General features: G+C 38.5%; 1 protein-coding gene across 1 annotated transcript in view; it reads left to right on the forward strand.

Annotated features, from left to right (window-relative positions):
• Window positions 1-4,407: 4,407 nt before the first annotated feature.
• Window positions 4,408-14,345, forward strand: part of LOC133657589 (inactive phospholipase D5-like) — a 109,441-nt gene continuing 99,503 nt past the window's right edge. Inside the window, exons 1-2 of the mRNA XM_062059079.1 lie at window positions 4,408-4,451; window positions 13,052-13,162. Coding sequence (XP_061915063.1) covers window positions 4,446-4,451; window positions 13,052-13,162 — 117 coding nt within the window. The 5' untranslated portion in view covers window positions 4,408-4,445. The remainder of the gene's footprint in view (window positions 4,452-13,051; window positions 13,163-14,345) is intronic.

Below are 14,345 nucleotides of genomic sequence, written 5' to 3' on the forward strand. Positions count from 1 at the left end.
GCAAATAAAATAAAAATCCCTCTCTATAATTATTGGGGATTCAAAAGGGCCCCACTTATAAGTTATACATTTTTAGTATTTTTATAATCTACTGTGGGCTGTTAAAAAAAAATAGATGTGTGATGCAAATTTGGACAGCCCTCCTCAAGAGCTACTTTACAATATTTAAGATAGTAATAATATTAATTAAAATCATAATACAACCACCTTTATAATCATGCTTTTTCCTGTTGAACTTTTCAAATGTTTTTTTAATTATTTTTTTAATTGTGTTTATTTTCTATTGTATTTATTGCTATTATTATTACTATTTTTCTCTCAATGTTATATTTTAATTAATTAAATAATATTTTACAGTATGTTTCATACTATTTTTTAGATAGCATTAATTTGGATTACTCTCCAGTGTGGACGCATTAAATTAGTTTTTTCCCCCCTCAATCCTCGGTGCCACGCCATGTTTTGTTATTGTCAATAGAACTGTATGTGTGCGTGTGTGTTTTCTTGTCTTTGTTTTTTCTGTGTAAAGCACTTTGTGTTGCCACTTGCCTAAAAAGTACTATATAAGGTCAAGTTTGATTTGATTTGATGAATAATAATACAATATTTAAAAGCTTGGAAAACCTTCTTACCGTAGTCATTTATGATCAATTATAACAATGGCCTTAATCACCATCCCTAAACTTTTCTTCTGAAAATGATGTGATCTATTATAAACTTAACAACCATCCATTTTCTATACAGCTCGTCCTAATTGTGGTCATGTGTGAGCTGGAGCCTATCCCAGCTGAATTTGGGGTGCATGAGAGGCAGGGTACACTCTGGACAGTCAATTAAAGAAGACATTAAAGACACTCAATTGTGTTAATATTTTTGGGTGCTTGGAACACATACGTTATTTCTTATGAGGAAAATAGAGTAAAGGTTTGATCACGTCTACTTCCTGCAAGTAAAAAGAGGGTGCTGGGACTAAAATCTGTGTAATTATGTTGAGTCCTCTGGTGCATAAGCTGCTGCCATAACATGCATAAAAGAATAAGGGTTTATGTAGCAGAAGAACAGTTTTTCTATCATAATGGAGAAGTTGGTGTGTTAGATTTGACAGAATACATTGTGAGTGATTTATTAAAAGGCGGTGAAAGTCAATGACCGAGCTAGCGGCTCAATGCCAAAGAAGCAACATTATGCAACAATATATGTATAAAGGCCATTCCTCAGTATCTTCAGGAAGTAAAATGCATACACGCACAATAAAATTGATTATAAATTATATTTTTATAGTGTAATACAGTGTTCTGCACATTGAGCTAATGATTGCATATTTGATAAATACAATTGAAAATAATACCTTTAACTAAATATTTGTTGCCTTTCCCCGCTTCCTAAAATTAGACTTTACCATTCTACCATTCCTGCAGATTTGAAATGTTTTTAACTCATTTGTGTTACTCCTTATCCCAACTTCACTTTAAACTGATTTACTTTAAGACAACAACAGTTGTAGTTAAAATACCAGTTGAGTGAAAAACAAGTTGCCTCTATATTGAAGTTATTATCATATATATCTGATTTATGACACCACAAGACTTCTAAAGTTTGCAGTTAAATAGATATGATCAAAATAGTACCAATCTCATGGAGATTCTAGTCATTTTGAGAGATAATGAGCAAGACAGTCACAGATTGTGTGACGTCGTGCTAAGAATCACAGATCCCTTCCTCAAGCAGACTATGAAAGCCAACAACGATTACTTGGGGAATAATTATGATCCAGGATGTTAACATTTTTGAGATTGAATGCAAAGAGGATGAGCGATAAGTTTTAGAAGGCGACTGGTACCCAGATGCAGCTTTGTAACAATATAGCATCAGTAGCATTGATAGGTGCTAAACATACAAACCAACCATAATAAACCATAATAACAAACGCTTACTGTACTATTCCCACTCTCGCTGGGATGCCGACCGACAGGATGCTCACATAATTCTGTTTAGTTAAAGATTCAATCACAAACCTCACATAGGGTTAAAAAAAAAAGTTGCTGCAACCAGTGTCTTTTTCACCATCTCTTGGATTTGAAAGTCGACCAGCCTGTCGGTCCATAGCCACATTTGTCTACTACCATAGCTTCACTATTTTATAAGCCGCACGGTTATAAGCGGCTTATAGTCTGAAAAATACAATTAGCTTAAATAGGCATACTTAATGTCAGGTTCAAACACTGATGACATCTATTAAACAAGACAAGAAGCAAAGAATTAAACAGAGACGAAATTAAATTTGGCTCAATTGAGGAGAGACGCCTGGACACTGTACCCTTGCACAGTGTCTCACCACGCTCTGGCGAAAAATTGTACGCCTCCTCTTTTTTTTTTACTTTCCCTGATTACATGGCAACAGCTGTTTCTAAGGGACGGGGGTCGTAAACAGCCATCGCCTTTGGTTACAGAACAGTTCAAAGAAAAAGTCGTAAACAGTTCACAGAAAAGGTCGTAACACAGTTCAAAGAAGAGGTGGTAAAACAGTTCACAGAAAAGGTCGCCTGGAGGGGAGTCTGGTCCTGCTTCCTCTCTGCTTTTGTAGTTCTTGGGTCAAGACAAAATCTTTCTGTGGATTACAATACATGAAAGGAACAGAACACCTTCATGTTGCTTCCCATCCTACACAGTGGAGTTTTACAAGCCTTCTTCTTGGTAGGTTCAAAGACAGCTTTTGTCTTCTCGTCGGGAACTCATTGAAACACAAAGTTTTGTGATAACTTAGATACTATTATTCTGACACTTAATACTAATAGTAGTAAACGCAAACCATCAAGCAACCGGGATGTAATTGTTTAAAGGCCTACTGAAACCCACTACTAGCGACCACGCAGTCTGATAGTTTATATATCAATGATGGAATCTTAACATTGCAACACATGCCAATACGGCTGGGTTATATTAGTAAAGTGCAATTTTAAATTTCCCGCGAAATATCCTGCTGAAAACGTCTTGGTATGATGACGTTTGCGCGTGACGTCACGGATTGTAGCGGACATTTTGGGACACCATTGTGGCCAGCTATTAAGTCATCTGTTTTCATCGCAAAATTCCACGGTATTCTGGACATCTGTGTTGGTGAATCTTTTGCAATTTGTTTAATGAACAATGGAGACAGCAAAGAAGAAAGCTGTAGGTGGGAAGCGGTGTATTAGCGGCCGGCTGCAGCAACACAAACACGTAGCCGGTGTTTCATTGTTTACATTCCTGAAAGATGACAGTCAAGCTTTACCATTGGTCTGTGGAGAACTGGGACAACAGAGACTCTTACCAGGAGGACTTTGAGTTGGATACGCGGTACCGTGAGTACGCAGCTGCGGCTTCCAAACATTTGATCGCTTGCCCGTACGTGCGTGCCGCTATGTGCATGTCACGTACGTAACTTTGGGGAAATATATGTGCTGTATGAACTTTGCGGAGGTGAACAGTATTTTGGGCTGTGGGATTGAGTGTGTTGTGCGGGTGTTTGATTTGTATTGGTGGGTTATATGGACGGGAGGGGGGAGGTGTTTGTTATGCGGGATTAATTTGTGGCATATTAAATATAAGCCTGGTTGTGTTGTGGCTAATATAGTATATATATGTCTTGTGTTTATTTACTGTTTTAGTCATTCCTAGCTGAATATCAGGTCCCACCCGCCTCTCACAGCATCTTCCCTATCTGAATCGCTTCCACTGCCCTCTAATCCTTCACTTTCACTTTCCTCATCCACAAATCTTTCATCCTCGCTCAAATTAATGGGGAAATCGTCGCTTTCCCGGTCCGAATCGCTCTCGCTGCTTGTGGCCATGATTGTAAACAATGTGCAGATGTGAGGAGCTCCACAACCTGTGACGACACGCTACTTCCAGTACAGGCGAGGCTTTTTTATCGGCGACCAAAAGTTGCAAACTTTATCGTCGATGTTCTCTACTAAATCCTTTCAGAAAAAATATGGCAATATCGCAAAATGATCAAGTATGACACATAGAATGGACCTGCCATACCCGTTTAAATAAGAAAATCGCATTTCAGTAGGCCTTTAAATATATGTATTTTGGAAAACTACGAGAGTGAAGTGGCGAGGTACGACTCGTTCCATATGTGTATGATCAGATTCAGAGTTGGTAATAGGCGGAAGTTTATTTGGAGAGGATTACAACGAATAAAGTGGCGGTGTGATTGGGTGGAATATCCAAAGTAATAACTTGTGAAAGTAATAACTTTTTAAAGATGTCTGTGACACTGTCAGGGGGTCAGGGAGTCTGTAATCCTGGAAAGGACAGAATGTCCATTAACCTCCGGAAGTAAAGGTTATCCCCAAGCTGGAGTACTTAATGATGTGTCCAACGTGGAGTGAAAGATGAGGACACACACTCCTCCTCTGGACTGCAAGCTGTGAGGAGTCGCAATTCAGGAGCGAGCCATGGAGGTACAGTACGACGTGTAATTCTCTCTCCTCATATTTGTTATACAGAAGTTTTATCACTTTTTGGGCGTTTTAAGGATGCGCATGCAATGCCTTAATGCTTGCATGTTGTATCAGAAACACTGACTTCATGAAGATATAATGCCAGTGATTTAACTATATATTCTTGTGGTTGCAGTTTGCAGGGTTTGTTGTTCACGACTGCAAACTATAAGCGCAATAATCACATTATTAAATTATGTTATATGATAAGGTATTCTAAAACAACTCTTTTATTGGATGTCATTAGATGTACCTATTCAAGTGTCTTGCAAGTATATTTGGTTATTTTGCGTCAACATTTTTTTTTTAATTTGGTGACGTTTGAGTTGATAACTATCATTTTGACATTGGCATGTAAATAAATCCTTGGGCCTGTTGCAAAATGAGGAATATTTTACCCCGACTGCAACAAGCTGCGTATCCATGAATGTATTATTCCAGCTTTAACACTAGTACGGGGGTCAGCAACCCGCGGCTCTGTAGTGGTTACCTGGAGCATTTTTTAAAAAAGGATCAAAAATGTGAAAAGATGGGGGGAAAAATAGTTTTTTTGTTTTAGTATGTTTTTTGTTTGAGGACAAACATGACACAAACTTTCCCAATTGTTAGAAAGCCCACTGTTTAATATGTGTGTGTGTATGCTTCACTGATGAGAGTATTTGGTGAACATCGTTTTGTCCTACTAATTTTGGCGGTTCTTGAACTCACCATAGTGTGGACTGTGACGCCACAGTTTGTTTACATGTAAAACCTTCCACTCTTTGTCTCATTTTGTCCACCAAACGTTTTATGCTGTGCTTGAATGCACAAAGGTGAGCTTTGTTGGTGTTATTGACTTGTTGGAGTGCTAATCAGGCATATTTGGTCAGTGCGTGACTGCAAACTAATCGATGCTAACATGCTATTTAGGCTAGCTGTATGTACATATTGCATCATTATGCCTCATTTGTAGCTATATTTGAGCTCATTTAATATCCTTTACTTTTATCCTCCGTGTATATCATTTAGTTTTGCATGTCTCATGACACATTATCTGTATGTAATATTGGCTGCATTTCAGATAGTTGTTTGTGTGCCATGTTGTTCCAGACCACAGCAAACGTTACCCAGCTTACCAAAGATTGTAATAAATTTACAAACCCCGTTTCCATATGAGTTGGGAAATTGTGTTAGATGTAAATATAAACGGAATACAATGATTTGCAATGTTTATATTTACATTGTGTTAGATGTAAATATAAACGGAATACAATGATTTGCAAATCATTGTATTCCGTTTATATTTACATCTAACACAATTTCCCCACTCATATGGAAACGGGGTTTGTATTAAAAGAAGACAGCCTGCCGTTTCTTTTAATTTGGACACACACATCTATACCTTTGGCCTTTAAAAGCCAGTAATTTCCAGGAGTTATCGCTGAATGTTGTAAAAATGTGTAGAATGAATATTACATTTCAACATTACTGTCAACGAAGATTTGCTTCAGCCTGCGACACATAGTCATTTTGATAGTAGGCTATTATAGCTAATATAGACACTTACGTCATGTGTTGCCTTCACTATAACACTTATATAAGGCTTTTCATTTTTTGCGGCTCAAGACTGATTAGTTTTTTGGTCTTTTTGGTCCAATATGGCTCTTTCAATGTTTTGGGTTGCCGACCCCTGCACTAGTAGAATGTCCCATTTGTGTGTTTTTAGTGAAAGTTGGCAAGGAGACATGCAGGTATGGATTGTCTTCGTCACTTGACACAAACTACCCCCCCCCCCCCCCCCCCCCCCGCTGCCTTTTGGAGTTATGTGGTTTCATAAGAAGCCAGCAGATCTGATGTGTGATCATCTCTGCAGCTCACACTCTCTCGGCTTTATTAACTCCAGCGGCCACGCTGTCGTAAAAATGTCCCCCCGAGTGTCGCCTTGTTTGATGGGGGTGTGGGGTAAAAAAAACGTAACGACTGGAAGGTTTTCATTTAGTAGATGCATTTCTGTCGCCACATAAAACATGGCGTGCTTCTTTTAAGTGCTTTTAGGTGGCGTTCAAGTGTTCAGCATTCAGCCTGCGATAGGGCGCAGTATGTAACTGTGAGAGGAACGCAACGGGATTTAGTACAGGAGAGCTGTGAGGCCCTCTGACGAATGACTCAGTGTTGTTTTGAGGAAGAATGGATTATGTTGTATTAAATATGGATGTTTTTCTTGCAGAAATGAAGCAGCCCTCATTTTTAAAGCTGAAAAAAAAACCCGCATAAAAACATACACATACAGTGCATCCGGAAAGTATTCACTTCACCTTTTCACACATTTATTATGTTACAGCTTTATTTCAAACATTTCTGTCCTCAAAATTCTACACACAATGCCCCATAATGACAATGTGAAAATGTTTTTTTGTAGAATTTTTTGCAAATGTATTAAATACAAAAAAACCTAAGAAATCACATAAGTATTCACAGCATTCGCTGAATACTTTGTTGATGCACCTTGGGCAGCGATTACAGCCTTACGTAGGTATGTCTATACTAGTGTTGTCCCGATACCAATATTTTGGTACCGGTACCAAAATTATTTTGATACTCTTCGGTACTTTGCTAAATAAAGGGGACCACAAAAAATTGCATTATTGACTTTATTTTAACAAAAAATCTTAGGGTACATTAAACATATGTTTCTTATTGCAGGTTTGTCCTTAAATAAAATAGTAAACATACAAGACAACTTGTCTTTTATTAGTAAGTAAGCAAACAAAGGCTCTTAATTTAGCTGCTGATGTATGCAGTAACATATTGTGTAATTTTCCATTCTATTATTTTGTCAAAATTTTTAAGGACAAGTGGTAGAAAATTAATTATTAGTCTACTTGTTCATTTACTGTTAATATCCGCTTACTTTCTCTTTTAACATGTTCTATCTACACTTCTGTTAAAATGTAATAATCACTTATTCTTCTGTTGTTTGATACTTTACATTAGTTTTGGATGATACCACAAATTTGGGTATCAATCCGATACCAAGTCGTTACAGGATCATACATTGATCATGTTCAAAGTCCTCATGTGTCCAGGGACATATTTGTAAACATAATATACATTTAAAAAAACGAAAGAAAATGTTGTGATGCCAAAAAATATTGACGTAATCATAGTAGTATAGACTAGATACGCTACTGTACTTGGTATCATTACGGTAGATGTCAGGTGTAGATTCACCAATGGCGTTTGTTTACATTTTGACGCCAGTGAGCTACGGTGTGTAGTGAAGCATATTTAGCTATTCCTCGTCCTGCAGGGATGATACTTGTAAGAAACTTACTTTATTTGTCGCCATGGAGGCGAGGATTAGTGATTTAGAAGTAGCTAAAACACTGCCGACTGGGGCTGGACTTCAGCCGCTAGCTAGCTAGCCATGTCTTAAAGCACCTCTTCCTGAGGGCGTTTCAGTGTTATAACTTCCCCTTTATTGTTAGTTTTTAAGCCAAAATGCGTCCGTTCTCCATTTTCTGTCTACACACTGTCTGATTGTAAGTACTCTGTGATTGTGCGCTGCCGAACATGCTCCTCTGCTCGTAAACCAGCAGTGACACGACGTGATGGTGAGGGGGCTCGGGGAGGTAATGATAAATGATAAATGGGTTATACCTGTATAGCGCTTTTCTACCTTCAAGGTACTCAAAGCGCTTTGACAGTATTTCCACATTCACCCATTCACACACACATTCACACACTGATGGCGGGAGCTGCCATGCAAGACGCTAACCAGCAGCCATCAGGAGCAAGGGTGAAGTGTGTTGCCCAAGGACACAACGGGTGTGACTAGGATGGTAGAAGGTGGGGATTGAACCCCAGTAACCAGCAACCCTCCGATTGCTGGCATGGCCACTCTACCAACTTCGCCACGCCGTCCCGTGGACCGGTACTTTTCAGTGGCGGTATAGTACCGAACATGATTCATTAGTATCGCGGTACTATACTACTACAGGTATACCGTACAACCCTAGTCTATACCTCCCTATCTACATACATTTATACTGTAGTATGTTTGTTAGCGCCATGTCACAAGATAGCGATGGCATAATCAATGTTGACTCACCCTGGATTATGTGTGACAAATTTAGTAATATTTTCCCTCCATGTTGAATCTGCTGCTGTTGTATTGCAGAAAGCAGAGGGTGGAAGGCGGGTAATTAAAATGGATTTTCCATTTCAAAGAGTTAAGCTCCATCGCTTCTTTGCAGCCAATTATTTATAAAAGTGCGTGCTGGTGGACTGACTATAGGCGTATTAAAAGTATCCCACACTGTCAGTGGCGTCGAAGTGGAGGAGGATGTCTACTGGGGCCCCAAGCATGGATTGAACTTCTAAAATAAACATAAATGTTAAGATAAAGCAAATATAGCCGAGAACGTTCAATAATGTTGCTTGAATCAAATTAAAAATGTCAAAAGCTACCTACACTCCCTAATAGAAATGCAAAATGGTTAATTCCACCTAGATAGCAAACTTAGCTTGGAACACTTCACTTAAACGAGACACCAGGTGGGTTTCATGGCTCTTTGAAGAGAGTTGGATCTTGAAGAGCCTTTCCTGTCATGATCCGTTGCCCGGATCATGTTTTATTTTAGTTTGACTCCCGTAGTCCGGTTTTCAGCACCCCTGGGTTTGTGTTTCTTAGTTGCCATGGGTGCTGATTATTTTCACCTGCCTCTGATTAGTGTTCAGGATGCTCACTTGCTCCCGGGCACTACACATACACCACACTCGGTCTGGCTGTCTTGTTTGCTCTATGCTACTAGTTACGTGGGTATTCTCTTTGATTCCTGATTCTATGCTAAGTTTTCCCGTTAGCTATTTCCTTAGCTTCCCGTGCAATCGGCACGCTTTTCTGTATTTTTGTATTTTGCCTGATTTATGAAGAATAAATCATTCTCCTACCTACCGATCAGCGCATTAACATGTGGTCCCGACGTGACAGTTCCTTTCAAAGAGCCGTTTAAAAGACTGGCTTGTTATAATAGTTCCTTTTTTTTTAAAGATTTGTTTTAATCAAGAAAACAATCACTAGTATCTGTTATATGATCAGAATAATTTAATCTACACACATACTCCTCTGAGGTGGCGACTTGTCCAGGGTGTACCCCGCCTTCCGCCCGAATGCAGCTGAGAACACCCCCCGCGACCCCGAAAGGGACAAGCGGTAGAAAATGGATGGGATGGATGGATATTCCTCTATTGGTGAGAATTATTCTGTAATATTTGCTACAATTTTATTTTCTGTTGGGTTTTCATTGTAAACATTCCCACAGGGGAATGCCATATTTCCATGCTTCGGCAGTAACACAATTAATTGGAATTTTCCCTCACCTAAAAAAAATATGTAGGATTTTAACATAAATGAAAAAAATACACAAATAAGTAAGAATAAAATGCATTAATGTGTATAAAAAGCATACATAACTATAATAATAAAATATAATTTAAAAAAAGAAAAATAATAAATAATAATAATAAAAACTACAATAAAAATTTGGATATAATAAAAATGTGAGTAAAAAACTGTACTAACATGTGGTGTGTATGCTTGAACTACTACCCTTTAGAGTAATGAACCAGAAAAGTGAATCTGAATAAAAATACATGCAAATAAATATATATATAAATACAATATTTTTTAAATGTATAATTATTTTTATATTTGTATACGTAAAATATTTTTTTTATTTAGAAAAAACTTGATCCAAACGCTGCTTAAGTATTCTTTAGCTCTGACTCATTTTCTAGTCCAGTTGCCAGTCGGGTGGCATGCAACTGCAGAGTGGGCAATTGCATGTGTATAAAAACCCACAACTGATGAATCGGATAGAGCCGTTCAAAAGACTGGATTCGTTCGCGAGCATCACATCTCTACCAGACATCAAAACGTCACCAAATCTCACCTTTTCAAGCAGGCATTCACACACGGTACCAACATTTTGGAACAAGGATGAGGTGATAGAGGAAAAGTAAAAATATAATATATATGAAAATTATGTACGTGTTTCAATTTTACAGTTCATTGCACATACCTGGTGCGTTCAGGGACCCTCGATTAACGTTGGAAACAGGGCTCACAAGGTTTTAAAGGCGGGGGAGACTTAAAGTACCAGTAGCGTGGAAAAACTACTTTTTTGAAGCTATTATCATATGTATATATATATGTATATATGATTAACGGCACTAAAATACTTACAAACTTTGTGAGTAAATAGATATGATCAAAATAGTATCAATCTAACGGAGATTCCCGAACTATTTTGAGAGTAATGAGCAAGCTAGTGACGTGATTCGTGGTGTAGAGTTAGGAACCACAGATCCCTTCCCCATCAACAACAATGCTAACCATGCAGACTTTGTGAGAGCCAACAACTATTACTTTGGGGAAAAGTATGATCCAGAACTCTATATTTTTGAGCCCGAACACAAAGAGGATGAGCAATACGTTTTAGAAGCCAAGTGCTAAACGGATGCAGCTTCATTGAAACACTATAGCATCAGCAATAGTGCTAGGTGCTAAACATACAAACTAACCATAATAAACCATAATAAAACACTTACTGTAATATTTCTACTCTCGCTAGGATGCAGACCAACGGGACGCTCACATAATATGGTTTGGATGAAGAATCAATCACAATCCTCATGAAGGGTTAAAAAAATATTTTTTGTGTCTTTGTCAAAGTCGACCAGTCTCTCGGACCATGGCCACATTTGTCTACTACCAGGTGAGAGATGCATGAATTATAACCTAGGATTTACTTTTAGCAAGTTTGAGACGAAGCAGAACCAGAACAGAGCAATAGCAGCGTAAAGTAGCATTAGCGCTTAAAATAACCATATCACTGATATTTTGTGCATGTAAACACACCAAGTATTGTGCATCTGGAAAGTATTCACAGCACTTCACTTTTCCACATTTTGTTATGTTACAGCCTTATTACAAAATGAAATAAAATCATTTTTGTCCTCACAATTCTACACAAAATACCCCATAATGACGATGTGGAAGTTTTTTTCAGACGGTGCTGCAAAGAGGAACGGGCAAAGAGCAATGAGCGAAACTGCCCAAAGATAGGTGCGCCAAGCTTGTGGCATCGTACAAATCCCGTTTTCATATGAGTTGGGAAATTATGTTAGATGTAAGTATAAACTGAATACAATGATTTGCAAATCATTTTCAACCCATATTCAGTTGAATATGATACAAAGAAAACATATTTGATGTTCAAACTGATAAAACTTTTTTTTTTGCAAATAAACATTAACTTTAGAATTTGATGCCAACTACTTTGGCACCGGTTGCAGCCATGAAATTCTCAGTTAATTATTATTTGCAAAAAAAATAAAAAATGTATGATTTTGAACATCAAATATTTTGTCTTTGTAGTGCATTCAATTAAATATGGGTTGAAAAGGATTTGCAAATCATTGTATTCCGTTTATATTTACATCTAACACAATTTCCCAACTCATATGGAAACGGGGTTTGTATTAAAAAATATGAGGCTGTAATTTCTGCCAAAGGTGCATCAACAAAGTATTGAGCAAAGAGTCTGAATACTTATATACATATTATTTTATTTTTATTACATTTGCAAAAAAATTCTAAAAAAAACTTTTTCACATTGTCATTATGGGGTATTGTGTGTATAATTTTGAGGACAAAAATGAATGTGTTCCATTTTGGAATAAGGCTGTAACATAACAAAATGTAGAACAAGTGAAGCGGATGCTATGTATGTGTGTGGGGGGCATTTACATTAGGCTAAATAGGGGACCCTTCAGGGGTCTTGTGTATAGGGCCCATAATTTGGTGCTCCGCCCCTGGACACCGTGCATGAACTTCAAGTGGAAAGTTTTGCATCTTGCACATCTCAGCAGTTTGTGTGACATCGCGAGCACGACACAACAGTGTCATTTACAGCTGTGCATATATTTGCATGCACTCTTCGCAAGGTTCCTCCGTGTTGTTGCTGTGACTGATTTATGGAGAAGAGATGAGTTTCTTTCCACACGGACAGGATTTGAGGAAGATAATCAACACTTTGCTGCACTCCGTTGCTTCTCTTTGCACATCGGGGCAAGCGGCGGTAAAGCGAGAGCGCGGGACTGCAGCTTGACTGCACCACCCTGCTTTGTGTGTATGCTTGTGTGTTTGTGTACGTCTGGGTGTGTGTGTGTGTTCTTGTATTTCTACCTTTCTTGAGACATCAACAAGGAAAAGTACCTTCCATATGAGGACCGGTGAAAAAGTTAGGACCGAAATCATGGTCCCAATACGGAAAACCATTGCATCTAATAGAGAGCCAAATACTAGAGTCTGTGAACATTGCTCCAAAGTCAGGATTTTTGGTTGATTTAATGTGCATACAAAAGTAAACATTGACAGGTGCAAAGGCAGCAATATTGTTACGTTTATCAGGGGAAGGAGACGACACCACGATGAGTGTGTGGGATGTGTACGCTACTTTAAGTGTGTGGTGCGAGACGATGTGTAGAATTAATAATGTAAATTTTACCTTTGTCAGTCCAGAGGGGTGAGGCAAAGAGGTCGGGGGCAGGAGAGAAGCGACGAGGTCCATGTCCCAGCAGAGGTCGAGGATCGAGGGAAGCAGTCCGGAATCCAAGGGGACGTCGAGGTACACAACTCGAACACGGGGAAACAGGTAGGACACTGTGGAGGACACAAAGGACATGAGATGAGGGAAACTAGGAAGACCAGGAGAGTACGCGGGAGGGGAAGCCAGAGACGGAATGCTTACTACAAAGAGTTGGCTACGTTCCGGCGTCAGCTCCCTAGATCCGCTTGGTCTTTATGCTGCTTGTCTTGATTAGACCCAGGTGCGCTGATAGAAGATTGCCTGCAGCTTTGCCGTTGCGTGGGCGTGAAGCGCCCAGTGCGAGCCGGGGCGTGTCCTGGCGTGTTGCCAGCAGAGTTGCTGGCAGACCAGGTTGCAGAAGAAAAGCGGGTTCGAGCCCGCGCCGTGACAAATATATGATAAAGCAAGACGGCAGCTGAAGAAGGACTTCCCTATTCATCCTCGAAAAAACACGCCAGATGAACAGCTGATTTTACGACTTCCGGTGCTGACGAAAGACAACCCGCCTCCATATGTGACCATAGGATGAACAAATACACTATGGTACTAAGACTATAGTGGCCATTAACAGTTAGCTTCTACAGTAAAATTATGACGTTTGTCATAATTTTGTCAAGTAAAATTCTGATTATTATTATAATATTGCCAAAATTTTAAAGTTTTCTTATAAAATTGTGACTTTTGTAGAGTAAAATTACGACTTTTTTCATAAAATTGCCAAAATTTTAAGCTTTTCTTGTAAAATTGCAACTGTTATTGAGTAAAATTCCAACTTTCATCATATTATTGCACAAATATTCAGTTTTTCTTGTAAAATTTTGACTTGCGTTGAGTAAAATTAAAACTTTTATTATAATACTGCTAAAAAAAAAGTTTTTCTTGTGACCTTTTTCTTGTGAAATTCCAAATAATTTTTCACAACAAGTTTTTTTATATTTGCATTGTATGTATATATTATTAATGTTGTAAATACAAATCTTTATATATCTAGAAAGGGTGGTCCTAAAGAGGTAGGCATTTTTTCGGAGGTCTCAAGAATCTGATAAATACAAAAGTGTGTGTGTGTGTGTGTGTGTGTGTGCGTGTGTTATTGTGTGTGTGTGTGTGTGTGTGTGTGTGTGTTTGTTTTGCAACAAATCTAAAAGTCTGGGGAAATGAACACTATGTAGCAAGTTACTCTGTGTGTTGGGGAAAGGTTAGGTACTGTTTAGATGCCCTTAAA

Source organism: Entelurus aequoreus, linkage group LG09, assembly GCF_033978785.1.
Source record: "Entelurus aequoreus isolate RoL-2023_Sb linkage group LG09, RoL_Eaeq_v1.1, whole genome shotgun sequence".
In the NCBI taxonomy this organism is placed as follows: domain Eukaryota; kingdom Metazoa; phylum Chordata; class Actinopteri; order Syngnathiformes; family Syngnathidae; genus Entelurus; species Entelurus aequoreus.